The sequence below is a fragment of the Nerophis ophidion genome, linkage group LG03, assembly GCF_033978795.1.
Source record: "Nerophis ophidion isolate RoL-2023_Sa linkage group LG03, RoL_Noph_v1.0, whole genome shotgun sequence".
Taxonomy (NCBI): Eukaryota; Metazoa; Chordata; class Actinopteri; order Syngnathiformes; family Syngnathidae; genus Nerophis; species Nerophis ophidion.
The window spans coordinates 42274478-42301802 of NC_084613.1; the positions used below are offsets into that span (position 1 = coordinate 42274478).

General features: G+C 40.1%; 2 protein-coding genes across 3 annotated transcripts in view; one reads left to right on the plus strand and one right to left on the minus strand.

The window, feature by feature from the left end:
* The first annotated feature begins 2648 nt into the window (after window positions 1-2648).
* On the plus strand, window positions 2649-4112 carry grem1b (gremlin 1b). The gene is made up of 2 exons (XM_061895264.1): window positions 2649-2990; window positions 3132-4112. The coding sequence occupies exon 2, from the start codon at window positions 3133-3135 to the stop codon at window positions 3667-3669; it is 537 nt and encodes a 178-aa protein (XP_061751248.1). The 5' UTR covers window positions 2649-2990; window position 3132; the 3' UTR covers window positions 3670-4112.
* Window positions 4113-6888: 2776 nt separating this feature from the next.
* Window positions 6889-27325, minus strand: part of LOC133549615 (formin-like) — a 166090-nt gene continuing 145653 nt past the window's right edge. For both annotated transcript variants that reach the window (XM_061895210.1, XM_061895211.1), the window contains 3 exons: window positions 20372-20521; window positions 12139-12220; window positions 6889-11981 (listed from right to left, as the gene is read on the minus strand). In XM_061895210.1, coding sequence (XP_061751194.1) covers window positions 11937-11981; window positions 12139-12220; window positions 20372-20521 — 277 coding nt within the window. In that variant the 3' untranslated portion in view covers window positions 6889-11936. The remainder of the gene's footprint in view (window positions 11982-12138; window positions 12221-20371; window positions 20522-27325) is intronic.

Here is a 27325-nt window from a genome sequence, read left to right on the forward strand (position 1 = left end):
AAGTTTCTAGTCTTATTTTGTCCATGTGAAGCATTCGTATTTCATGTCCCCTTTACGGTCATTATGAAAATTTGGTGATATATGTTCATTGGCCATCCCTCTGTGGTCTCCTAGATGCGTTCTAGTGTCTTTACAAATGCTGTATGTCATTTCAATAATCACGGTGATCCATTCAACTGTCGTCTCTCATCGGACCTACTCATGCCATAAAAGCATTACTCATGTGTATGTATGTGTGATGTGTTCATATGTCCTGTTCAGCTTGCTCTGTTGATGTGTCCTCTCCTTAGTTGTTTCTGTGATGCATTCAAGGTCCCTTTACTCTTTGTGGGCTGTGTTACATTTAGGTCAGTAGCCCTCCTTGCTCCATGTGATGCGTTCAAGTGTCCTGCCCTCTTTATTGCCTGCTTTGCATTCAAGCTTCTAATCTTCATTTGTGCATGTGGTGGATTCACGTGTATTGTCCCCTTTGGCCACTGTCATGCATGCAAATATGGTTTAGATCTGTTTAATGTCATCCCTTCTTTGGGCCCCTGTGATGCGTCCAAGTGTCCTCACAAGTATGGTTTCAATGAGAGATCCGCCATTTGGCCTGCTTGCTGCCCCCCTTATAGTGTCTGTGATGCGTTCAAGTGTCCTCACTAGTATGGTTTCAATGAGAGATCCGCCATTTGGCCTTTTTGCTAATGTGTGGTATGTTCACATGTCCTGCATACCTTGCTTTAATGTTGCGTTCAAGTTCCCCCCTATTTGTTTCTGTGATGTGTTCAAGTGTCCTCACATGTATGGTTTCAATGAGAGATCCACCATTTGGCCTTTTTGCTAATGTGTGATATTAGATAGTACTTTATTTATTCCGTCAGGAGAGCTCCTTCAGGAAAATGTTCAAATGTCCTGCATACCTTGCTTTAATGTTGCTTTCAAGTGCTCCCCTTATTTGTGTCTGTGATACGTTTAAGTGTCCTGCTCTCTTTGTTGTCTGTGTTGCATTCAAGTTTCTAGCCTTCACTTGGCCGCGTGATGCGTTCCTACCGGCCCTCTTTGGCCACGCCAAAGCATGCACATTTTGATTTGTTTAATGCAGGGATGTCAAACAAATTTTAGATTGAGGGCCACATGGAGAAAAATCTACTCTCATGTGGGCCGGACTAGAAAAATCCCGGCATGATAACTTAAAAATAAAGACAACTTAAGGTTGTTTTCTTTGTTTAAAAATAGAACAAGCACATTCTAAATTGTACAAAGCATAATGTTGTTGTTTTTTTTTACACTTACATGTTGCGATTAATAGTATTCTATCTATTATTTGTCGTTATTTATATATTTTTTAACAAGTTATGTGATAATGTTCATCAGTCAGTTATTTTTAATCTGTCAAGATAAAATATCAAAATCAAATTACAGTATGTTATTTATGTAGTTTGATCATTTTCCTCAATTGATCATCATGTGGTTTATTTTGTACATATGTAGCATCATATACAAAGATACAAATAATTGCTGTTGTGACATCTAGTGGACACATTTAGAATAGCAGTTTCTTTCATTCCAAAATTTAAAGTTAATTTATTATACTTAACAAACTCATCCCGCGGGCCGAAAATAAAACCTGTTTGCGGGCCGTACGTTTGACACCCCTGGTTTAATGTCATCCCTTCTTTGTTGCCATGTAATGCGTTAAAATGTCCTCACAAGTAAGGTTTCACTAATAAGAGATCTGTCATTTGGCCTGCTTGCTAATGTGTGATGTGTTCAAATGTCCTTCCCCACCTAGCCTGAATGATGTGTTCAAACGCCCCCTTTATTTGTGTCTGTGATGCGTTCAAGTGTCCTCACAAGTATGGTTTCAAAGAGAGATCTGTCATTTGGCCTGCTTGCAAATATGGAATATGTTCAAATGTCCTGCATACCTTGCTTCAATGATGCTTTCAGTGCCCCCTTTTTTTGTGTCTGTGATACGTTCAAGTGTCCTACTCTGATCGTTGTGTTTATTGGTTTCAATGAGAGATCTGTCATTTGGCCTGCTTGCAAATGTGTGATATGTTCAAATGTCCTGCATGCCTTGCTTCAGTGATGCTTTCAAGTGCCCCCTTTATTTGTGTCTGTGATGCGTTCAAGTGTCCTACTCTGATCGTTGTGTTTATTGCTTTCAAGTTCACATCCTTCATTTGTCCGGGTGATGCGTTCCTCCTTGTCATTTCGGCCACTCTAATGCATGCACATTTTGATTAGTTTAATGACATCCCTTCTTTGATCCCCTGTGATGCGTTCAAGTGTCCTCACAAGTATGGTTTCAATAACTCGAGAACCGTCATTTGGTCTGTGCCCCAATGTGTGATGTGTTCAAATGACCTTCCCCACCTTACTTTAACGATGTGTTCAAGTGTCCACCTCTCTTGTCTGTGTTGCATTCAAGTATATCCTTCATTTGTTCGCGTGATGCGTTCATACTGGTCCTCTTTGGCCACTCTAATGCATGCACATTTTGATTTGTTCAACGTCACCCCTTCTTTGGACCCCCGTGATGCGTTCAGGTACGGTTTCAATAACCACGGAGCTCTGTCATCTGGCCCGCTCGTTCACGTGTGATGTGTTCAAGTGTCCTGCCCACCTTGCGCCAATGATGCGTTTGCGTGACCTCCCCTTGTTTGTTCGTGTTGTGTGTACGATCCAAGCGTCCTGCCCTTATTTGTGTCCGTGTTGGGGCAGGGGGCGGATAAGTTTCGATTCGGTCCTCGTCGTTCTCAGCCAATAATGTCGACGGACGCGAGGTCCGTATCTCAGCGGGCAGACATTTAAAGCGGAGACAGTGCGGCGCTGCAGCAAAGTTTCTACTAAGCCTGCGTGGTCCCCTCAAGTCTATGGAGGGCTGGGTCTCCCCGCACCCTGCAGCAGGCATCACAGTGGACACTCGACAGTGACGGCGAAAGTGGGGTTTCGTGCCCACGGAAGAAGCCAGCAGGAGACAAACATCGACTTGAGGATTGCAGGCGAGTGGAGATTTGTATTTTGCTATTTCATTTCGGGAGAAGTATGAACATGCAACAGAAGGTTTTATTTCACCCCGAAACGTGTAAGTGGGTTGTGGTGACAGCGCGTAATGGTTTGTTATTTTCCCCCCGCAAACGCAGCATGGCCAACTCCACGCGTGTCATCTGCAGTCTGCTGCTGGTCCTCGGCCTGCTGTCCTCTCCCGGGAACTCCAAGAGGAACCGAGGCTCCCAGGGCGCCATTCCTCACCCGGACAAGAACAAGCCGAACGAGTCTGAGCCCCAGCAGGTGGGCTCCGCGCCCCGACACAGGCAAGGCGCGTCCTCCCCGGCCGACGAGGTGCTGGAGTCCAGCCAGGAGGCGTTACACGTCACCGAGCGGCAGTATTTGAAGCGGGACTGGTGCAAGACGCAGCCCCTCAAGCAGACCATCCACGAGGAGGGATGCGTCAGCCGCACCATCCTCAACCGCTTCTGCTACGGACAGTGCAACTCCTTCTACATCCCGCGGCACATGCGCAGGGAGGAGGGCGCCTTCCAGTCCTGTTCCTTCTGCAAGCCCAAGCGCTTCACCAGCATGACTTTTACGCTCAACTGTCCTGACCTGCAGCCGCCCACCAAGAAGAAACGCATCCAGCGTGTCAAGCAGTGCCGCTGCGTGTCTATAGAGCTGGACTAGCCTGTTCACAACCAGGAGAAGACGACAACGCAATTCCCTTTTTTGCAGGACACATCTGGACGTGCGCCATTCCACCACCCGGGGACATTTGATTTGAATTCTCACCAAAGCCAAAAGGGACTTAAACGTTTTCTAAAGGTAATAAAAACACGATAGAAATGTTTGTTTCTTTTGTGCTCAACTTTCTCAATAAACTTCAGCCCTAAATCAATCAATATTAAACATACAATGTATTTTTTTATTTACCCTTTTAAAGGCATTTTGTTCAGATCATGTCACAGGCTTGAATTAGTAAAACTTTATCATCACATTGTTGAGTTAAAATAAATACAATAAAAACATTACTTGTTTGGTATATTTTATGTTTAGAGCTGAAGTTAACAGAGATTTGAGCCCGAAAAAAGTGTGTGTGTGTGTGTGTGTGTGTGTGTATATATATAAAATCTCCATCCATTTTCTATCGCTTATCCCTTTCGGGGACGTGGGGGGTGCTGGAGCCTATCTCAGCACCAATTGGGCGGAAGGTGGCGGCATACACCCTGGACAAGTCGCAACCTCCTCGCAGGGCCAACACGTATAGACAGACAACATTCACACTCACATTCACACACGAAGGCCAATTTTGTGTTGCCAATCAACCTATCCCCAGGTGCATGTCTTTGGAAGTGGGAGGAAGCCGGAGTACCCGGAGGGAACCCACGCAGTCACGGGAGGACATGCAAACTCCACACAGAGAGATCCCGAGCCCGGAATTGAACCCAGGACTACTCAGGACCTTCGTATTATGAGGCAAACGCACTAACCCCTCTTTCACTCCGCTGCCATATATATATATATATATATATATATATATATATATATATATATACGTGTGTACTGTATATATACGAATGTATGTATGTATACATGTGTATGTATATATACAAATATATTTACATATATATACGTTTGTATGTATGTATATTTATGTATATATGTATTTGTGTGTATATATGTGTATATACATATGTATACATGTATATATGTATATATGTGTATGTATATATACGAATGTATGTATATATATATATATATATATATGTATGTATGTATATTTATGTATATATGTATTTGTATGTATATATACAAATATATTTACATATATATACGTTTGTATGTATGTATATTTATGTATATATGTATTTGTGTGTATATATGTGTATATACATATGTACACATGTATATATGTATGTATGTATGTATATATGTGTATGTATATATACGAATGTATGTATATATATACTTATGTATGTATGTATATTTATGTATATATGTATTTGTATGTATATATGTGTGTATACATACATATGTATGTACTGTATATGTGTGCATGTATGTATGTATGTAATCCAATATTATTGTATGCCCTTTGAAAAATGAATTATTTTTATTGTCCTGTTTGGCTTTGAGGTATTGTCTTATACCTTCCAGTGTCGTACACCTGACATACAATTTTTTTAATTTAACATGAAAAAAAAAACACTTAAGAAAACTCATGTATAAAGTAGCACAAAAAAAAATACAACAAAGATTTACTGAAAGAACAAAAAAGTAATTATTTGTCCGTAAATGATTACATTTATTTGTATAAATGAGCAAAAAAAATCACACTTGGAAGGCGTTTTGAATGAAGAAGCATGTTTGACGCAACAAGAAATCACTAAGTTTGTTTCCACTGTGTGGAATTGGAAGGATCAACACCAATTCACCTTTTTAAAAATACATTTAATTTCAAGGATCTTTTTAAATCAGCAATTTATGCCACTTTGGATGTCGTCCTGTAATGTTTCAAAAATGTACAGGGGTGCAAGATTAAATGGTTATTACATGTAAATGATTTTGAATGTATTCCTTTGATTTAAGTTATCCCTGAAAATGTAAAATAAATGGATGCTGCAATACTACGCATTCTATTTTATCCTCCTGAGACCCAGACACAATGCATCAAATAATGTATATATATATATATATGTATATATATATATATATATATATATATATATATATATATATATATATAATGTTTTAATCTGTAATTTTATCTGATTTATAATTTTGACTTGTTAAAAAAATGAAAGAAGCATTTACAATTTCCATCCATCCATCCATTTTCTACCGCTTATTCCCTTTTGGGGTCGCGAGGGGCGCTGGTGCCTATCTCAGCTACAAAGTTATTTACCTTCATTTCTATAGTTATTTAACATTGAAAAAAACACTTTTTTTAAAAGTCTCATTGGAATATTTATTGCAAGAAGCAGTTTTTCTTTGGAATTATTTAATGTACTTCATAATTTTCTCTGACAACGTCGTGGTCATGAATCCTCATGCGTCCACTACAGTGGACATAGTAAAAGAGTGTTCTTACAATGTCCGCAAAACATTTATGTTTAAAAATCACACTTTTTTTTCTTCTTTTTTTATTTTTTTTTTTATACAACTACTCGATACATTAGATAAGTCCCATAAAACATCTTTGTCAGTATGGTGGCTATTTTGAGATGCTATCTTCAGATTAGATGAAATTGAATTGTCCAGCAGTGTTTGAAATAAGGCTTGTCGCTTACAGAGGACAAACATGCAAGTGTTTGTCCGTCAGGAAATTGATATACAAACATAACAAAAACAATAATTTTAGATGGTTACTCCAAACAAACAAAAAAAGTTATAAATGGATACTCTTAAAAGCAGTAATGTAATATTGTTGGATGGTATTTTGCTAAAAAAAATCTTTATGTACTGTGATGCAACTTAGCTATACTATATTTACAAATACAATCACATGTACAGTCAAGCCAACTGTAGCTATAATCATAAAATGTTGATATATTAATCAATATTGAGCATTTTTATATATTTTGTATCATAATTCTGCAGGCATATATATGTAAAAAATACTACATGGTTTCCAATGAGGATAAACAGTTTTCATAAGTGATGTAATGGACTTCCTGATCAATGCAAAGTAGTACAGCTATAAGTAGTAGTGATAATATGCACATTTGTCCGTATATTTTTTTCACCTGTTTATCTTCACATTCTTAAAACCTGAGTTGTCTAAAAAGGAGCTGAGTAAGTTCCACATCGTTTAATAACTCTAGCCACTTTTTAAAAGTCTTTTAGGAAATGTTTATTTTTTTTTTTAAGTAGTTCTCAGTTATTAAACCACAGATAGATTCAATGTTATGGCATAATCTCAATAGAGCATCCAGAAGTTTATTGTTGAAATTTAAAACAATTCCATTTCGTTGCAGAGCTGCTATACATTCGACTCTTGTTGTGGTATTGATTCCAGTTTTGCAGGATTTGGATTTTCATACAAAAAATGAGTGGCACAGACTTTGCAGGGTAAAAAAAAGTGAATTGGACATGCATCGTTTTACATCACTCTGTCTGAGGGATCATAACTATCTAATGCTTAAATATTCACAACCCTGTACTATAGAATGAAGGCCACATGCAAGTAAAATATAAACCTTTGTTGTCTGATGCTGTACATAAAATACACACTTCCCTACATAAATAGACTTTTTATCTTAAATGAGAAACACAACAAAAATATTGCCTTACTTTACAACCCTGCATGACAAAGAGGGGGCAATAGTGCTGAGCAAAACAAATAGTTACTCTACAAAGGGCTTTAATCGCGCTACACAACACAACCATTGCAAGCAGAAAAGTGCTCTAAAGGTGTACCTGTTTAGCGTTTTTAAAATTGCCATTGCATTTTCCTTTTAAATGATGAGTTTGTAAGATGAGCCGCACACTTTCAAATGTCACAGCCTTCTTAATTAGCTGTTGCAGTGTCATCAGTGGAATAAGCGAAAACAAGATATATTGTGCACTTTACATCCACTCCTCATGCTGGTTACACAATGCTGTGGGATGGCACTCACACATTCTGGAGGTATATTCTCTGATGGCAAACATTGTCGCCTTGGAGGATGGACTTCAGTCCCACACCGTGTAATTATGAGATTGTCTTTGATGAGGATATACATTGTTTTTCTTTCCAGTGATGGACATGCCGTCCCACAGCGTGACATTGATTGTCGGGTAATTGCTATTTGGTACAAAAAGTGAAGATTTTGCACATGCACCATGAGATATCATTAAAAATGGAAATAAAAATAAATGTATTACAGCAGAAAAATAATCTACCAAACCGCGTTTGGCTGGCCGGAGCTCTTCAGAAGCAAAGTGTCTGTTATTGTGCAGCATGATGTGACCAACAGTTATGTTTACCTCTTCTTCTGTGCGTCATATTTACATGCGTGTAGAAAGAAGTGAAGGATGGAAAGAAACTGACTACACTTAAAAGGATGTTGGGTTGCTGTGTTTCCCACAGTACTGCAATCTACTTGTGGTGGTGGTGGGTTGGTTGATGATGTAATAGACTCATGTTACAATCATCAAAGTTGCATAATTGGCCATAACACATTTTGCAAAAAGTAAGCGCAAAATATGAAATTAAAAAAATAAATACAAACTCTCCTTTTGTTTCTTTTCGTTTTTATGTCACAGGACTGAGCTGCCTTTGAGTGCTTTTGAAAGGGGGGAGGCTGCATAACTTGGAGCTTGTTTAAAAGAGAAGAGAGCGCTCTCATTTAGCGCGGGGCCAATCAACCTATCTCCAGGTGCATGTCTTTGGAGGTGGAAGGAAGCCGGAGTACCCGGAGGGAACCCACGCATTCACGGGGAGAACATGCAAACTCCACACAGAAAGATCCCGAGCGCAGGATCGAACCCAGGACCTTCGTATTGGCAACACTAAATTGGCCCATAGTGTGTGAATGTTGTCTGTCTATCTGTGTTGGCCCTGCGATGAGGTGGCGACTTGTCCAGGGGGTACCACGCCTTCCACCCGAATGCAGCTGAGATAGGGTCTAGTACCGTCGCGACCACGAAAGGAACAAGCAGTAGAAAAATGGATGGATGGATATGCTCCTAACCGCAAATTTAAAGACTTTTAAGACCTCTAAACGGAAAAAGGAAGACAATATCTCGGCAATCCGCCTGTTTTACGTAATAAGTTGAACTTTACAATAAATGTTAATGTATGGATATGGATATGGCATTTTGAAAACACAAGCCAAATTAAATCATATTAACATAGAGTATATCCGCATAATTAGCGTTATTTGAAATATTCTGATCCACTGTAACTATTGCCAGTGATTGTTTCCATGAGAGAGACCAGTGATCATCGGCTGACTTCCAAAAAGTAGACAATATCAAAATGACACTTTGAGAGGAACAGCGAAGAACATTGTTGTTCTGAGGAGACGTGCGTCATGCATGAGTGGGTTTGGGAGCGTGCCGAGTGGAGCCGGCAGGCGTGATAACCAAAAAACTAGGGTGGAAAAAGTAAAAAAAAACTAAACAAACTACCACACTCACATAAAAGGAAGCCCAAATAAGCAACTACAAAAAAAATTCCGGACTATAAGCCGCTACTTTTTTCCTACACTTTGAACCCTGCGGCATATAACACGGTGCGGCTAATTTATGGATTTTTCTTCACTGATGGCCATGATAAAAAGTAAAAAAAAAAAGAAAATGCACTGTGTTTTATTGTTTGTGCTATGGTGCCATCTTTTGGACGAGTTTGCTCAGTCCACACTCATTTACCAGTAGTGCTTTTTTTTTTAACAAGAAGTAGGGCACCATTCAATCTTCTAGCTTTTATACTGACTAAACCACGTGTGATGTCTGTAGGAGTGTTTTCATGCATTCTTTGTACGTGCTATCGTAATGTAATGGCTTTGGCATTGTTAGCATTAGCTAATATGCTAACACTTTTACAACTGTCTGTGTTAGTATTATCATCTTACAATGGCATTCTTTTTGTATTGTTTGAATTTCACACATTCCTCTGTAAATTCACCAAAAACGTCAGCATGGAGTTATTCAGTCTGTCTAGCTAATTGGAGAGCTAGCTTCAGCAGCAGTGGATCCATGACAATTACTTCTGTTTTTTTTGATCAGCCGTTTTACTGCTGTGTTTCAGACACCATTTGGAAATAAACATTTCCAAAAAATTTCTGTGTAAATAACTAATTTCGTAACGAACATCTATATATAAGTGCGGCTAATATATAGAAAAATATTTTTGTCCCCTAACATTTAGTGGGTGCGTCTAATACACCAATTTGCCCCATAGTCCGGAAAATATGGTACATGTTCAAGAACAACCACCCGACTCACAATATTGGCATGCAACTTTGGAAAAAAAACATAACAAGCCCAAATTTTTATAAGTGGATTTGGCAACACTGTTTAATATATCTCTTTCTAACTCTAAAACCACAACACCTACATGTAGCCTTGTAGTTCTTAAATAAGACCTTCCCCCCAAAAAGTCTTCTTGTAAATTCCTTAATCATACTGCTGTTTTAGAGCAGGAACTGTTCCCTCGTGCGTTTTTGCATCAGGGACCTAACTGGGTAGCTAAAGGGTCTTTTGGAAGCAATATTGCATTGTTCCCAGTTATTTATTTATACACCATTTAAAAAGCGTCAACAATACTCCATTTACACTTTGTGACTTGAATATTAACCAAGTATTATCGAAATTGTTATTATAAGCGCAAACACAGACAATCTATTTATAGCGGCGCCATGATCACAATCTTGTTTGCCGATATTGACATCAACGAGTGGTCTGCTGCTTCCTTGCTCCCTGGAAGTTTATTTTAGATCATAAATTATATCTCATTTGGACAAAAGAAGTCTGAGGCGGTATTCCAACAAGTTGGGAGACTTTGACAGCCATTTAGGGCTCGGAAATGACCAGAAAGACCCAAAAAGACGTTGAGATGATGAGACATTTTTCAGCTAAATGGGAATATATGACGCAGCAGTCGGCATCATAATGACAGCAGACTTTGTACAGTATGGGATGTTTTATTATGTTTGTTGGCTCTCATGAAGTCTGCAGTGAGCAGAAATCAGTGATGAAGAAAAAAAAAAAGCAAGTGATGCAATTTTTAAATGAATGTGCGGCGTATGTTGAAAACAAGAAAAACACGTAAATATTAAATGTTATTACGAGTGTGGCTGTTACTACATTACTTACATATTTACATCAGCTATATGAAACCCTAATGGAGGTGTTTGGATGTTTTTTAAAGGGCTTTCTTTTCATAGGCTCTGTTGTTTGTGGACTTTTGATCGCATTTATTTAATATTTAGAATGCAAAATAAATAAATACATAAATAAATAACAGCCATCGTCATGTCTCTTAATGAAAATTCCACTTTAAGGCTTTTAAACTGAAAATTGTGTTTAGGACTTTTTAATGACCCGCAGCGACATTGTGTAATGATCTGATCAAAGTCAACTAGATTCTTGGAGTTTGCAACAAACTGCTCCAGTAAGTTTGGCAAACAATCAAGAAAAGATGACACCTGTGGTTGTTCTTCTTGCCACTCATCAATAAAGGTAAACATCAGGTTAAATGTTCATGTATCTATTTCATTGGTCATCTATTCTGATATAGCCTCTTCATGAACACTGCTGTGGGATGGCACTCTCACACTCTGGAGTGATTTTGTCTTGTTGTGTGTGTGTGTGTGTGTAACTACAATTATTCCTGATAACGTGTTTTGTGTTAATATTTGTGGGTGTCTCAAAGGGAATGATTGGATTTACCTTCTTTCTAAGAGGACAAATTGTTTCGGTTTTAATAATATTCAATTATTAACCGACTCTTTGAAACACATTCATGATGGGGTCTGATTCCAGCACTGACCTATCCTGCTCTGCCTTTTTATTCTCTGGCAGACCAGGGGTGTTATGGTGTGTTTGGAAGCCAGAGCGAACAAAAAGGTATTTGTCACAGACTGCATAAGAAAATGAATAGTGAGAAACAGGAGGTTGTGTTTGGCACAAACAGACTTTTGCAGATTGTCAGCCCAGATTAGGACAGGATACACTCTCAGCTTCCGAGGAGTTAGGGAAGAACTTCATGGACGTGTCAGCTGACACAGATGTTGAACCGCCAGCTGACCCACTGAGACCTTTCACAGGCTGCACACAAGAGGTCACGCCATGCTGGATGAATGAGGTCCACCTTTGGCTTATTGGAGCCGCGCACACTTCCAGCCTTCTTTTTGTACAGCGGCACAAGCGGAACCACAACATGTCGGGATGCAGTCTTTTGTATTTTGTTGCGAGGGCGGGAAGAGGGAGGGAGGGGGGGGGGGGTCAATGTCCCCTCAACAAGTCACTCAGCTGGATGCCACGCCGGCTTGCTTCTGCCGCATTTTCTCTTTCTGCGGAGCGCACGCACACACACACACACACACACATACACACACACACACGCACGCACGCACGCACGCACGCACACACACACACACACACACACACGCAGAGTCCACAAACACACACTCAAGTAGCTGAAATGTACAAAACAGGAAGAATTCTTACCAGACTGTTGGCGTTAATCTTTTTTGTTTCCACTCGCTTTTCTGCTGTGATCTTATTGATGTTCTCTTGAGCTTCCTTCAACCTTCAAGCACACATTCATAAAACATAGGTTAACACTGAATTATGCGTACAAGCCATCGTAACAGGCACACAAGACAGTTATTATAAGGAGTACACAATGTTTTAATCTCTTCCAAGTGCAAAAAGGCAATAATATTAGTAGTTAAAACTACAAAAAAATGTTTTAAGGACACATTGTTTTTCAAGTTAAAAAAAAAAAAATCAGGATTAATTTTCTCTTTCTGTTACTACAGTCTACTTGCATTGGGGCCACGAGATACAGTGACCAATCAGAACCAGTCTGGATTTGCGTGTCAGGATTTGTGGAGCTTTGGCTGCATTTTATTGTTTCATGTTGGTAGAACACAATCCCAAAATCGATTCCATGTTGTTCTAATTCAAATGTTCCATTAAACAAAATGTAAAGATGTTTCTCATGATCAATCAGGTGATGAAGTAACTTGAAATGATTTAACAGTCTTTACCCGATTGTAGCTCAGATAGGCACCAGCGCCCCCCGCAACCCCAAAGGGAATAAGCGGTAGAAAATGGATGGATGGATACTGTGATATAAGTATATAGGATATAGGAAAAGTTAACCACTGTACAGGGGTGGCAAAATAAACTAGAAAAGTTCCTTCATTTTAGTCATTCACTTTATATGTGACATATACATGTACATCCCTATATTTACATGCATAGACTTTACTTCTAAATATTGTTGATGATGATAGCTTTCAGCCAAATTCAGTATACAATAAAATCTTACAATAAAATTAGTCCCAATTCAACTCCCCCTAAAAACTATTGCACAATGTTGTAATTTATTGAACTGCACCTTTATGTGAAACTAAAATAGTTGAAATACTAATATTTAACATTTAAGTGTCACTTTGTATGATAATTTATTATTGATTTGTCAGGTGTTTTTTCCCCTAAATTTTCAACTTCCAAATTAAAAAGGATGGAGGGGCCATTTAGATATTTTTCATTTTCAAAACACATTCTTTACATTGATTTTTTTAAAGAATGTACAACAGCCTGTATGTCAACTTTTTGTGTTATTAGCATCAATGTTTCCTCCTTACATCACTTATGCTTGGTCTTTATTTCCACTTTTTATATTTTCTTTTGTAAGAGTATTTTTACAATGTGCTGAGGGCCGCTAAAAAAAATCACTTTGGAGATCCCTGACCTACCTTCATTAAAAAGGGGCTGTTTGCATACTTTCTACTTTGCTCATCTCCAGCTCGCGATGAGTGAAAGCTCTCTGGAATGTTGGACTTGATGAGATAATAAGGCAGCCTTTAAAAAACACTTGCCTTTTATGAGTGCGCCAAAAGTATTTAAAATAAAGTTAATTGTAATCAGCTGTGAGTAATGTGAGACTGGATACCCCAGTAAGCCTGGTCCCTATAATTAAACTGAAGCACATGAGTGTGTGGGAATGGTGGTTTGTCACGGGGTGATATCGGCAGATATTAGCTCAGATTGGTGACATAATTCACCATCTGATGTGCGTCGGGAAGAGCCACGATGGCACCACAACATACATAAAAAAACAACACAAAAACGACCTTTGCGCTCCCGCAGTCTCCTCCACACGTGAAGCGCTCTTGCCCTTTGGGCTGCATGTCCAGCCTAATTACAGTCTTTATCAATTCTCCCATAATGCTCAGCCTTTTACGGCCAGTGGCCTCTGTCCGCTCGCTAGTGAAGACAGTCGGCCGCCAGGAGAGTTGGTGGAATGCCCCCCAAAATGACGCCTTAGGTCAGAGGAAACATCATAAATCCTGAACCTGGAGGCCCAATAAGCTTGTGTTTGCCTTGTCTATGATGGCCTCCCTCTCTCCTCTAATTACATCCCAGCATCCCCAAATCAGCCATGTACAATTAGCTCTAATTTTACACCACACCTTCTAGTCGTTTAACAAGTATAACACAAATCTTTAATTAATCACCAATTTTAATTACATTAGTCAAATGTGTATTTTGGTCACTTTATTTAGGTGCACGTATGACTAGGAACAGTTCTCTAAACGGGGAACAGTTCTGCATTGCAAACTACAACCTGATTTTAAACTGAGCATTGAGACTGTTAGCGGGTTAGTTAGTTAGTATAATTACGCATGCCGTGAATGGCATAATTAACATAACTAAATCAGTGTATACATTTTTGTGTGAATGGGTGAATGTGACGTATAACGTGAAGCATTTTGGGTATCATGCAAGTATAGTAAAGCGCTATACAAATACAGTCCCATTCACTATTTAACGCTTCTGTACAATATACTGCTATAGTCAATGTGTGTGTGGTCTTTAAAAGCACATAACCACTGGGGACTCTAATTAGCCCTGGACAAAAACAAACGAACATTAGAATCAAAAGCTGTGGCTGTAGGCAACCTCCTGCTGTTTTTATGAACTCCCCAACATGGCAGGAGCTTAATTTATCATGAGTATCATGAGTCAACATCCAGCATCTACCTCTACACGCACTCTAAAATGATGGTGTGAAACGTTTGATTACAGAGAACTCTGTTGTATTAATGCTGGTTTATAGATTAAAACTACTGCATAGGTCAAAGCACTGTAGCAACCAATGTGATGTGCCTCTTATTGGGTGGCACTTTCTCATTTAAGGAAACGCAATATAAAAATGGGCCAAAGTAACAGAAGAAGGAAACATAAACAACGGTGTTAGTATGGCAACTTGAGTGATAAAGTAAAATTATTATTATTATTGTTATTAGTTAATCCGTCCTGTCCAGCCACTCAGGCAAATCATATTATTGATGTACAAGATGCCCATATCTGCTTTACGGATTTACTTTAAAAAGCGAAGTGTGGGATACTTTTCTTGTTGCATTATTTGTATTAGACTTAATGGAGTGTTTGAATATATTTAGGTTTTAGCGCAGTTGGAGTGGAGCAGAAGGTGATAGGAAGAAGAAAACAAAGAAGACTAAGGAGTGAATGGCGGACGGGGAACAGCAGAGAGACAACAACAAAAAACAAAAACAACATAACTACATCAGAAAATATGATACATACACATATGATACCAGTAATTGAAAAGAAAAAGAAAAACACATTAGTATAGTGGATAGTAATAAAACCATAATGACAATGAACAATATTGCACTACAATTGAAACAATATTAATACCAATAGAAATAACACTATTGATAATGAATGGTAAATGGGTTGTACTTGTATAGCGCTTTTCTACCCCTTTTTAAGGAGCCCGAAGCGCTTTGACAGTATTTCCACATTCACACACATATAATAATAACAGTATTTACCTCAATCATCATCAGTATTATCACTTGAAATGCAACAACACATTTAATGAATAAATGGATTACAAGTCAACCTTTTCAATTGTTATGGTAAAATAGTTTAACTTTAGCAGTGTGCTGTGTTTTATGTTATGTGGGCGTGTAGTTGTAGGAGTGTGATTGTGTACACATGTATGAGTATGTGTTTGCCGAACCGTGTTTGTATGCATGTATGTACTGTGTGTATATGTGCAAGTATGATTGAACTTTCACAGTATCATGTTAGACCCGCTCGACATCCATTGCTTTCGGTCCCCTACAGGGGGTGGGGGTTGCCCACATTTGAGGTCCTCTCCAAGGTTTCTCATAGTCATCATTGTCACTGGCGTCCCACTGGGTGTGAGCTTTCCTTGCCCTTATGTGGGTTCTTCCGAGGATGTCGTAGTCGTAGTGGTTTGTACAGTCCTTTGAGACATTTGTGATTTAGGGCTATATAAATAAACATTGATTGATTGATTTGTTTGTACTGTACAGTTTTCAGTGTCCATGGGCATATGCAAGTACAAACCCCGTTTCCATATGAGTTGGGTAATTGTGTTAGATGTAAATATAAACAGAATACAATGATTTGCAAATCCTTTTTAACCCATATTCAATTGAATGCACTACAAAGACAATATATTTGATGTTCAAACTCATAAACTTTATTTAAATTCTTCCAAATAATAATTAACTTAGAATTCATGGCAAAAACTCAGACATGGGAGGAGTTCGGGGAAGCCATGTAAAACAACTTCTGGACGGTTTTGAAGCGATTCTGGACCACCATTCGAAGCCTCAGGAAGGGGAAGCAGTGCAATGTCAACACCGTGTATGGTGGGTATGGTGTTCTGCTGACCCCGACTGTGGATGTTGTGGATCGGGGGAGGGAATACTTTGAAGACCTCCTCAATCTTACCAACATGCCTTCCTATGAGGAAGCAGTGCCTGGCGAATCTGTGGTGGGCTTTCCTATTTCTGGGGCTGAGGTTGTCGAGGTAGTTAAAAAATTCCTCTGTGGCAAGGCTCCGGGGGTGGATGAGATCCGCTCGGAGTTCCTTAAGGCTCTGGATGCTGTGGGACTGTCTTCATTGACAAGACTCTGCAACATCGCGTGGATATCGGGGGTGGTACCTCTGGATTGGCAAACCGGGGTGGCTTAAGAAGGGGAACCGGAGGATGTGTTTCAAGTGTTGTAGGATGACACTCCTCAGCCTTCCCTGTAATGTCTATTCAGGTGTACTGGAGAGCAGGCGACGCCGGATAGTCAAACCTCGTATTCAGGAGGAACAGTGTGGTTTTCGCCCTTGCCAGCTCTATATTCTCTTCAGGGTCCTTGAGGGTGCATGGGAGTTTGCCCAACCAGTCTGTGTACCCTGTGGGGAGTGCTCAGAGAGTACGAGGTAACGGACTGTCTTATTGTGGCAGTATGCTCCCTGGATGATCAGTGTCAAAACTTGGTCTGCATTGCCGACAGTAATTCGGACCTGATTGCTTTTGATGATTTTATGGACCGTAGATGGTAAAATCCCTAAATTCCTTGCAATAGCTCGTTGAGAAATGTTGTTCTAAAACGGTTTGACAATTTGCTTACAAAGTGGTGACCCTGACCCCATCCTTGCTTGTGAATTACTTAGCATTTCATGGAAGCTGCTTTTATACCCAATCATGGCACCTACCTGTTCCCAATTAGCCCGCACACCAGTGGGATGTTCCAAATAAGTGTTTGATGAGCATTCCTCAACTTTATCAGTATTTATTGCCACCTTTCCCAAATTCTTTGTCACGTGTTACTGGCATCAAATTCCAAAGTTAATGATTATTTGCACAAAAAAAAAAATGTTTATCAGTTTGAACATTACAAATGTTGTCTTTGTAGCATATTCAACTGAATATGGGTTGAAAATGATTTGCAAATCATTGTATTCTGTTGATATTTACATCTAACACAATTTCCCAACTCGTATGAACACGGGGTTTATATATATAGTGGCCAGTCTAAGACACACCTGTGCAATAGTCATGCTGCTTAATCAGTATCTTGATGAGCCACACCTGTGAGAGGAATAGGTATTTTGTGTGAATAATAAAAGTTTTAGATGTTTAAATTCAATTCATGAACATGGGATCAAAAGCAAGGGGTGAATTTATATTTTTGTTCAGTATCGTTATTTTAGTGACAGATTTACTAAAGGTTTGCATGTATTCAAACACTTGATTGCAAATGCACAGCTGACCTACTAAGCTAAAGTACAGAAGTTTGCATCTCTTAAGTGTGCAAAACAGAGAGCACAATCCATGCACAATTCATCCACCATCCATTTAGCATGTCTGTCTTCATGTATATGCACACTATATGCTGATTACCAGAACGCTCACAATACTGGGAGAAATATGCAATGTGAATTATCAAGACTAGAGCTGTTCTACGGCTCTGGTTTTGCTTCTTTATTTGGCACGTCTTTAATGCTTGTGCAAACTGGCACAGAAATTAGTCGCGCTGCAATGATGGATGATTGAGAGAGATAATATTCCACCTGTATGTGTGCATCAACATATTTGTATGTGAAAAATGAAAATATTTGATATATTGTCTATTCAGCAATGACATTTTATAATTTTACAGCAGCTGATCGACTTTAAGAGAAATTGCATTTCTGGGGGGAATCTTTCCTTACATTCACGGTACCTCTGTGAGAAAAGAACACATAGATTTTCTTTTTTTAAATGCATTCTAAGTCATAATATGCGGCAAGTACATGGCGGCTAACAATGAAACTAATGGGAGTTAGCCTATTAAGCCCTCTAAAAACATCTAAAAGCCCCCAACAATACTCTAATTACAGGTCTTGACCTGACCTGAATATTTTCTAACTATTATCAATATTGTTATAAGCGCTAACACTTAATAACTATTTTTAGCGGTGTCTTGATAATAGCAGCTATTGATATACTGAGCTGGTAAGCTGCTGCATCGCCTCTGTGTTGGTGAAAGTTAATTCTAGATTATAAATCAAGAGTTTCACTTATATAGTAGAAGGTTGCAGTCATAAACTGAGGATGGGCAACTTTGACATTCAACTAAGACGTGAAAGATACAAAAAGAAACTTGTTTGTGCCCAACTTTAAAAATATGTTAATATTACATGTAGAGCTGTCCGATAATGGCTTTTTTGCCGATATCCGATATTCCAATATTGTCCTACTCTTAATTACCGATTCCATTATCAACCGATACCGATATATACAGTCGTGGAATTAACACATTATTTTGCCTGATTTTATTGTGATGCCCCGCTGGATGCATTAAACAATGTAAGAAGGTTTTCCAAAACAAATCAACTCAAGTTATGGAAAAAAAAAGCCAACATGGCACTCACATATTTATTATTGAAGCCAAAAAGTGCATTTTTTTTTTTTTAACATGCCTCAAAACAGCACCTCAGAATATTTGGGACATGAGAGCATGAGGAGGTTGAGGTGGGTGAGGTTGGTGGGGAGGAGGTTGAGGTGGGTGGGGAGGAGGTTGAGGTGGGGAGAAGTAGGGGGTAGCGGGTGGTGTATATTGTAGCGTCCCAGAAGAGTTAGTGCTACAAGGGGTTCTGTATATTTGTTTTGTTGTGTTTAGGTTGTGTTACGGTGCGGATGTTCTCCCGAAATGTGTTTGTCATTCTTGTTTGGTGTGGGTTCACAGTGTGGCGCATATTTGTAACAGTGTTAAAGTTGTTTATACGGCCACCCTCAGTGTGACCTGTATGGTTGTTGACCAAGTATGGTTTGCATTGACTTGTGTGTTTGAAAAGCAGTAGGTATTATGTGATTGGTCCGGCACACAAAGGCAGTTTTATTTATTGGCGCTGTGTACTTATCCCTAAGTCCGTGTACCACTCCGTACAGCGGCGTTTTAAAAAGTCATACATTTTACTTTTTGAAACCGATACCGATTATTACCGATATTACATTTTAAAGCATTTATAGGCCGATAATATCGGGAGCCTGATATTATTGGACATCTCTAATTACATGTTATTATGAATGTGCCTGTTAGTATATTACATGTACCGAATAGTAACAGTATAAAACATTGATGACTTTTGCTGGCATTTTTTTTCACAAGTTAGCATGCATAAAAAATGTGTTCTTGTCTTATGTAAGGATTGTGAATGATGGACACAATTCCAAAAAAGTGCAGTTTTCAGTTAATGAGCTGATCAAAACTAATGTCATCAATTAATTTTAGTGTCTACTAGCATTTCTTTTTTGGTGTCAGTTTTTTCACATAGCTGTATTAACAACATATCTTCTATAGGAAAAAACTTCCTGCGACATGCAATTTCATGCATTCTTGCATGCATTTCTGGATCATTCCACACACACCATCACAACACTGCACTTTCAGTGGGTTGTTATTTAGATTGCTTTTCAGTGTTTTCTACAAAAGATGGTACATGTTATATTTGTGAGTGAGGTGCATATCAAAAACATGATGAATCATCACAAGTTGGACCAGATGATGCCATAAATGTAGAGGATAATGAGTGTCTCCATGGCGAAAGTTTTTTATTCAAATAGGGCGGCCAGCACCAATTTAGCACTTGTTATCAACTGTACATACATACCAAGTAAATTGCTAGCAACACAACCACTAATAATACATACCATTTTATAGTTTGCATGCGATACTTATCACATATTAATTGGATCTTAGTAGACCAGGCTCTTAGTGATTGCTTTTGCAATGATAGAGAATATTGTTCCTGATGACATTGGGTATATTGTATACACAGTACGGCATGCATACAGTTTTAAGAAGTACTCCACCGGCAAACTTGCTGGCGAACAAAGCGACTCACCTCTCTTTTGAGATGTTCTTGCTTTGTCGTATCCAAGCGTTCTTGAAGTCATTACAAAACTCATACCAGAGCATAAAGACGTAATTCGGCGTCACATCTTTGTCTCCTGGCTTTGGCTTTATCCCAAAGTACTTCACCATCTCCCTGAAACTGTCGGAGTAAAAACAAAGTTGACAATGTGAACATAAAGTTATGCATTAGTTAACTATTCCAGACAGGCTGCTGAGATTGAAGCCCCGTTTACATGAAGCTAATCCAGGGTAAATCCCCCCTTACCTTATAGGTGTCCACTAGAGATGCGCGGTTTGCGGATAAACCGCGGGTCGGGCGGGTGACATGACGAAAAAATAGATTTTAAATGGATTCGGGCGGTTGGCAGTTGAACCATTCGGAAATATTTAATATACATAGTTCAGGGATCGGCAACCTTTACCACTCAAAGAGCCATTTTGACTCGTGTCACAAAGTAAAGAAGACAATAGGAACCGAAAACATTCTCGCGAATACCTGCTGACAATCAGCCAGATAAGAAGATTAAGGGTGTGCTATGAAGCCATTGCCTTTGACGCCTGCTACAACATGTACACACTGCCTGCCAGTCCAGCAACATGTTGTATGTGGCTTCCGCAGACACACACACGACTGCAAGGCATATTGGGTGACACATAGTACACTGATGGTTGTGATATAAACAACTTTAACACTTTTACTACTATGCACCACACTGTGAAGCCATACCAAACAAGAATGACAAACACATTTCGGGAGAACATAGGCACCAGTGCCCCCCGGTGATCCCAAAAGGAATAAGCGGTAGAAAATGGATGGATGGATGGATCCTCACAGTAACACAACATAAACGCAACACAACAAATACCCAGAATCCTTTGCATCCATGAATATTCCTGACTATATTTTACACCCCCCCCGGGGGGCGCTGGTGCCTATGTTCTCCCGAATATTCTTGTTTGGTGTGGCTTCACAGTGTGGTGCATAGTAGTAAAAGTGTTAAAGTTGTTTATATCACAACCATCAGTGTACTTTGTATCACCCAGTATGCCTTTCAATCTTGTACGTGTATCTGCGGAATCTGCATACAACATGTTGCTGGACTGGCAAGCAGTTTGTACATGTTGTAGAAGGTGTCAAAGGCAATGGCTTCATAGCACGCCCTTATTCTCGTTACCTGGATGAGCACCAGCAAATAATCGCGAGAATGGTTGCGGCTCCCATTGTCTTCTTTACTCTGTGAAACGGTTCAAAATAGCTCCTTGGGTGGTAAAGGTTGCCGACTCCTGATACATAACAACGGGCGGGTGGCGGGCGGTTGCGATTTTGATAAAATGTTGGTTCGGGTGGATTGCCTATCCGCGCATCTCTAGTGTCCACACACAACAATGCCATCATTTAAAGACCCCCGCCCCTGTACGTCTGCCGGCGCAACACGACCTAGTACGCATGCGAGAAAAGAAAAAAAAGCGTCCATTTGCTTTAAGCTCTCCAGTAGATAACGTTACTTCACTGTGAAGTTATTTAAAAGAGCTACAGTATATTGTAAATAGTTTTCTGTGCATTTTACATTTGTTTGCTGTGTTTTGTGTGCAAGTTTTTAAATTAAAATGTATTTCCTTTGAACAATATCCAGTGTTGTGGTATTTCAATTGACTACAATCCAGTGTGCTTTGGGGCCCTATCGTCGTGACTCACACCTGAGCCATAATAAATTAATAAAATCTTTAATCGACATGAGAAAGTAGACAATGTGATAAATTGTTTGGGCCAGGAGGGGATGGTTCCATCTTTCAGCTGCGCGCTAATGGCGGAGTTAGCGAAGATGCGGGCATCATGCACGGTGCAGGGCCATTTCACAGTCACATCCATAAAGCAATATTTGTAATCACACACGGTCTATCACGATCACAGGAAGAATTCTCTTAAGGTATTGATGTGTGATTTCCAAAAGCGCCTGTACATGGAGAAGAAGGAGAAACACGACATGTCTGGATGACTCGCCTCAAGCATTGTTATGAAGCTGGCTGTGGCGCGTTCTTTCGATGTTACTTCCTGTGTGGGGCGCGGACGTTCTGGCGTCACTTCCTGTGTGGGCAGGGTCTTTCTAGTGTCACTTCCTCTCCAAACCCACTTTGTAAATGACAAATGAGTCCATACAAAGCTAAGTGCCGGAGATTCATGAAATACACGGCTGACTTACCCGTGTAAAAATGGGGCCGAGGAGGGGAACCTTAAATCTCCCGTCCAAAGGCAAAACCCAGTAACTCAATTTTGGTCAAAACTGAGCTGATAATAATTTTGGAGTTCCTAGGTGATATGCTTTACATTAGTGTATGCGATATTGTAATTTGTTCCGTAAGTAAGCTGTTACGCGCATGGCAGGACCTAGCAACTACTACATAACCGCGTAGATACAACAGAAAAACCTAGTATCTCAAGGGACCAATCGGAGCTTCTTTGTCAGTCGCCTTATTGTCTTTAATGAGACATTTGCACGAATGGGGGCCGGCGGTCAACCTGATTATGTGATATTATGGCACGAGGGGATATTTGGAAGATTGGCCCAGGACGTTGCAAGCACCTTCATTAAATGTATTGTTCTTGATTCTTCCCCTTGCATACTCTTTTGGGCAGATAACTGTGGAGGTCAAAATAAAAACTGGACGCTGTACAATGTGCAAACGCAGAATGGGGCCCACCCGAGATTGTGATAAAATATCTGGAGAAAGGGCACACGTTCATGAGAGCAGATTCAATCCATGGCTCAATCAGCAAGAAAATGAAAGCTCAAGAAAACATCTATACGTTTGATGACTTTGTAGATCTTTGTAAGACAGCATCAAGATAGATTGGTTTTCCTTTGTTTTCTCAAAATCAGCTAGAAGTGAGTTACTAGGTTTTGCCTTTTGACGGGAGAAATTATGGTTTAGTGTGGCTGAAAGGGGGCTTAAGCTGAATAATTATTTGTTTAAGGGGTTAAACAACTTAGTGTAGACATGGCCTGAGTCTCTTTGTCAAAAATAACTCACTTTATAAAAAAAATAAAAAATAAAAAGACGTGTAAAAATTATGGATTTGGAGTCAGACAGAGGCGAAAAAGAGAGCTGGATGCTAGACGGTCTACTCTGCTGGGCCACGGGCAGAGCCAGTAGTAGTGGCTCCATTAGCACATTGACCCCACATTCTGCAGTAGACCGAGACATCCAAGACACACACGCGCACAAAGCACATAATATTGTCTTTACTAGTAGACAATTAGACAAATGTGAGCGCAAAGAGTCCACTTTGATTAAACATGTTTTCTGGAACTACAGTTTGATGCGATTGTAACCAAATCTGAAATCTTGGTAAGACTTTTCACACACAGGCAGGAAAAGAAAAAACCTGCTGCTTCAGCTCGCCTCTGACCCAAACATGAAAGACATTTTCTCGCTAGGCCTGTCAAAGCGTTGCTAAAAGGAGGCCATGATTCAAGAGATGCTCCCTTGTCCCACACTGACTGACACTCAGAGATTCTGACCTCCAGATGCAAGGTGGCTTTCGCGACGCTGATGTAAGACATGTTCACTTGTAGGGAAATGGCGGACTATGCTGACCAGTTGGAGAATAAGTGAGCTTGGCTCGAGCCTGCTTTCTGTGTCATTTTGCTAGGATGCTCCGAAAAAAAAGGACTGTAGAAATTATTCCAGACTATCCAAAAATTTGTTTAGACTGTGCAAACTGAGGTTGTTTTAGCTTGCCGTGTTGCACCAGGCAAGTTGTGGTCCTCTCCTGACCCTGGGTCACAGTGTCAAACCAGGCACAAATCAAGCAACATTCGCTTGCCTTTTACTCCCTGGCGCTCATGCAACAAGCCGATACACAAAGCTTCACTCGAAACAGATGCAAACACGCACACACATGTGCATATACCTAAAAAATATAAACAAAACCAAGCAGAATTTGTGGAGCCCTGTACACTTCACACATGTAACAGTACTGAATTTGTGTTATCCAGGCTGATGATGATGTTGCCGTGCGAGACTTTGCTGCAGCATTCCTAGCTGACAGCTATATGAAAAAAGACCATTACGAAACCACAAGAATCACGATATATTTGGACAGACAGGCCCGCATTCCTTTGTTTTTACAGTAGAAAATATGGACGTAAATAAACTGTGTTGTCGGCTGAGTTGGACTGAACTCCTGACATGGTTTTGTCGGAAAGAAATGACTAAAACACACATACAGCACGAACGGTTTGTAGATAATAGATTGTGTGCCAAATGAAATTGAGCATGGAGATTTTGAAGGAAACTCATGGATTAGTGAGCTCAACCAAGAACCACATCAATATTTGCTTATATTACTACAATATATTATTTGTACATTATACAGAAGGGCATTAATTTAAGAACCTCTCATTCCACAAACTTTTCGATTTACGTACCACAGACCGAACAAAAATTAGCTTTGCTTTAAGAACCTTGTCTCTAAACATTTTATCCGTAATTGTGTGTCTCGCCACGCAGCCATTTTGTGCCAGAAACACAGCCATTGTGGGGGGGCTGATCGCCCATTCAGTCAGCACAGCAAAGTATCACTGTGTTTAATGCTACTTAACTGTTTTTTTTGTTGACAGTTTTTTGTATTTTTACAGCGTTTTTCTGACTAAATATAAGTCCAAAGTAAGCAATGGACAAGCGATGTGTGGTTTGAAACATTCAGAAAGTATCCACAGCGTTGTTGACACGGCATTCCCTTCCGCCGCCTCCCTTCCGCTGCACGCAAAGAATATTAACCAACAAGATAAGGTGCATTTTATTTTGTATTCCTAATCATTAGTGAATTAGTGAATTATATTTATATAGCGCTTTTTCTCAAGTGACTCAAAGCGCTTTACATAGTGACACCCAATATCTAAGTTACATTTAAACCAGTGTGGGTGGCACTGGGAGCAGGTGGGTAAAGTGTCTTGCCCAAGGACACAACGGCAGTAACTAGGATGGTACAAGCGGGAATCGAACCTGCAACTCTCAAGTTGCTGGCACGGCCACTCTACCAACCGAGCTATGCCGCCCCTAATCATTGTAGCAACCTGGCTGCTAAAGTGAAGAAGGTGTGTGATTTCAAACTGTGAATGCACCACAAAGCTAGTGACAGTCTGTGCGCGCGTGTCGGCAGGGCGGCCTCAAATGAGGACAGTTAAGCTTTTTGTTGTTGTTTTGACTTTGTTATTCAATAGAAAGTCAATTCATCACAGCCTTGTCATGTTTGTTTGATGTTAATAGTTCAGGCACAAAAACAGAAAAAACATTTTTCTTGTTTTGAGTAAACCAATGGTTGTTGTGGAGCTTTTCACGAAACAGCCATTCTGCTGATGTGGGTTGCAATTGAATTGTTTAAAACAAGCGGAATGATAGTCTCAACTTGAAAAAAACGCACATTTATTACAAAAATTTATTTTGAAGATGTTCTACAAATTTTGCAGCAAAAACTCCAAACAACGTTTCTTAAAAAAATCTGACTAATCCTATATGTCGCCAGACTGGCCCTTAATATTTAATCAAAGTTAAAGTACCAATGATTGTCACACACACACTAGGTGTGGGGAAATTTTTCCTCTGCCAATGACCACATCCCCTGATTCACCCCCTGGGAAGTGAGGGGAGCAGTGGGCAGCAGCGGTGCCACGCCCGGGAATCCTTTATGGTGATTCAACCCCCAATTCCAACCCTTGATGCTGAGTGCCAAGCAGGGAGGCAATGGGTCCAATTTTTTTTTAGAGTCTTTGGTATGACTCGGCAAGGGTTTTGAACTCCCAACCTACCGATCTCAGGGCGGACACTCTAACCACTAGGGCACTTAGTAGGTAGATACTTTTTCAGGGTAATGTTTATTCTATCACTGTAGTGAATTAATTTCATCCAAACACCTCTTTTGGGTAATCTCTGTACAGGGGATGTGGGATTTACATTGACGCTGCATCATGATATCACTACATTGATAGCTGCATCACAAGACAACAACAGCAGAGCAAACACACGATTCAGTTCGTCATTAAGGAGAGTAGTGGCTACACACATATCCTATACATTATATCCACAGGCAATATCCATCCATCCATCCATTTTCTACCACCTATTCCCTTTGGGGTCGCGGGGGGCACTGGTGCCTATCTCAGCTACAATCGGGCGGAAGGCGAGGTACACCCTGGACAAGTCTCCACCTAATCGCAGGGCCAACGCAGATATACAGATAACACCCACACTCACATTCACACACTAGGGCCAATTTAGTGTTGCCAATCAACCTATCCCCAGGTGCATGTCTTTGGAAGTGGGAGGAAGCCGGAGGTACGCATTAATGGGGAGAACATGCAAACTCCACACAGAAAGATCCCGAGCCCGGGATTGAACCCAGGACTACTCAGGACCTTCGTATTGTGAGGCAGACGCATTAACCCTTCTCCCACCGTGAAGCCCTCCACAGGCAATAGACGGGATTTTTCCCACCACACTGTGTTGACCATTCTTGCTCTCACAGACCGTTCAGATTCATCAGGACAGCGTCTCTGTTTGGGTCCAGAAGGCAAGGTTACCACACCCTCACTGATGTCATTTAACTACTCATTATTGATGCTTTTATTTAGTTCCAATCACAGTAAATCAGACATGAAGTGAGCGAACATCAAAACTGATATTGGAAGACGTCACCAAATATCGATGCACTAAGTGGTCCTGATAGACTCGTCTGTTTGTGCCGCAAAGACAGCAGAGCAATTCAACCGTGAATTGCCAAAGTTAGGTCACTGACGCCCCTGCTTATTTCAGCAAGACAATGCCAAGCCACATTCAGCGCGTGTTACAACAGCTTGGCTTTGTAAAAAAAAGAGTCTGGCTACTTTCCTGGTCAGCCTGCAGTCCAGACCTGTCTCCCATTGAAAATGTGTGGCGCATTATG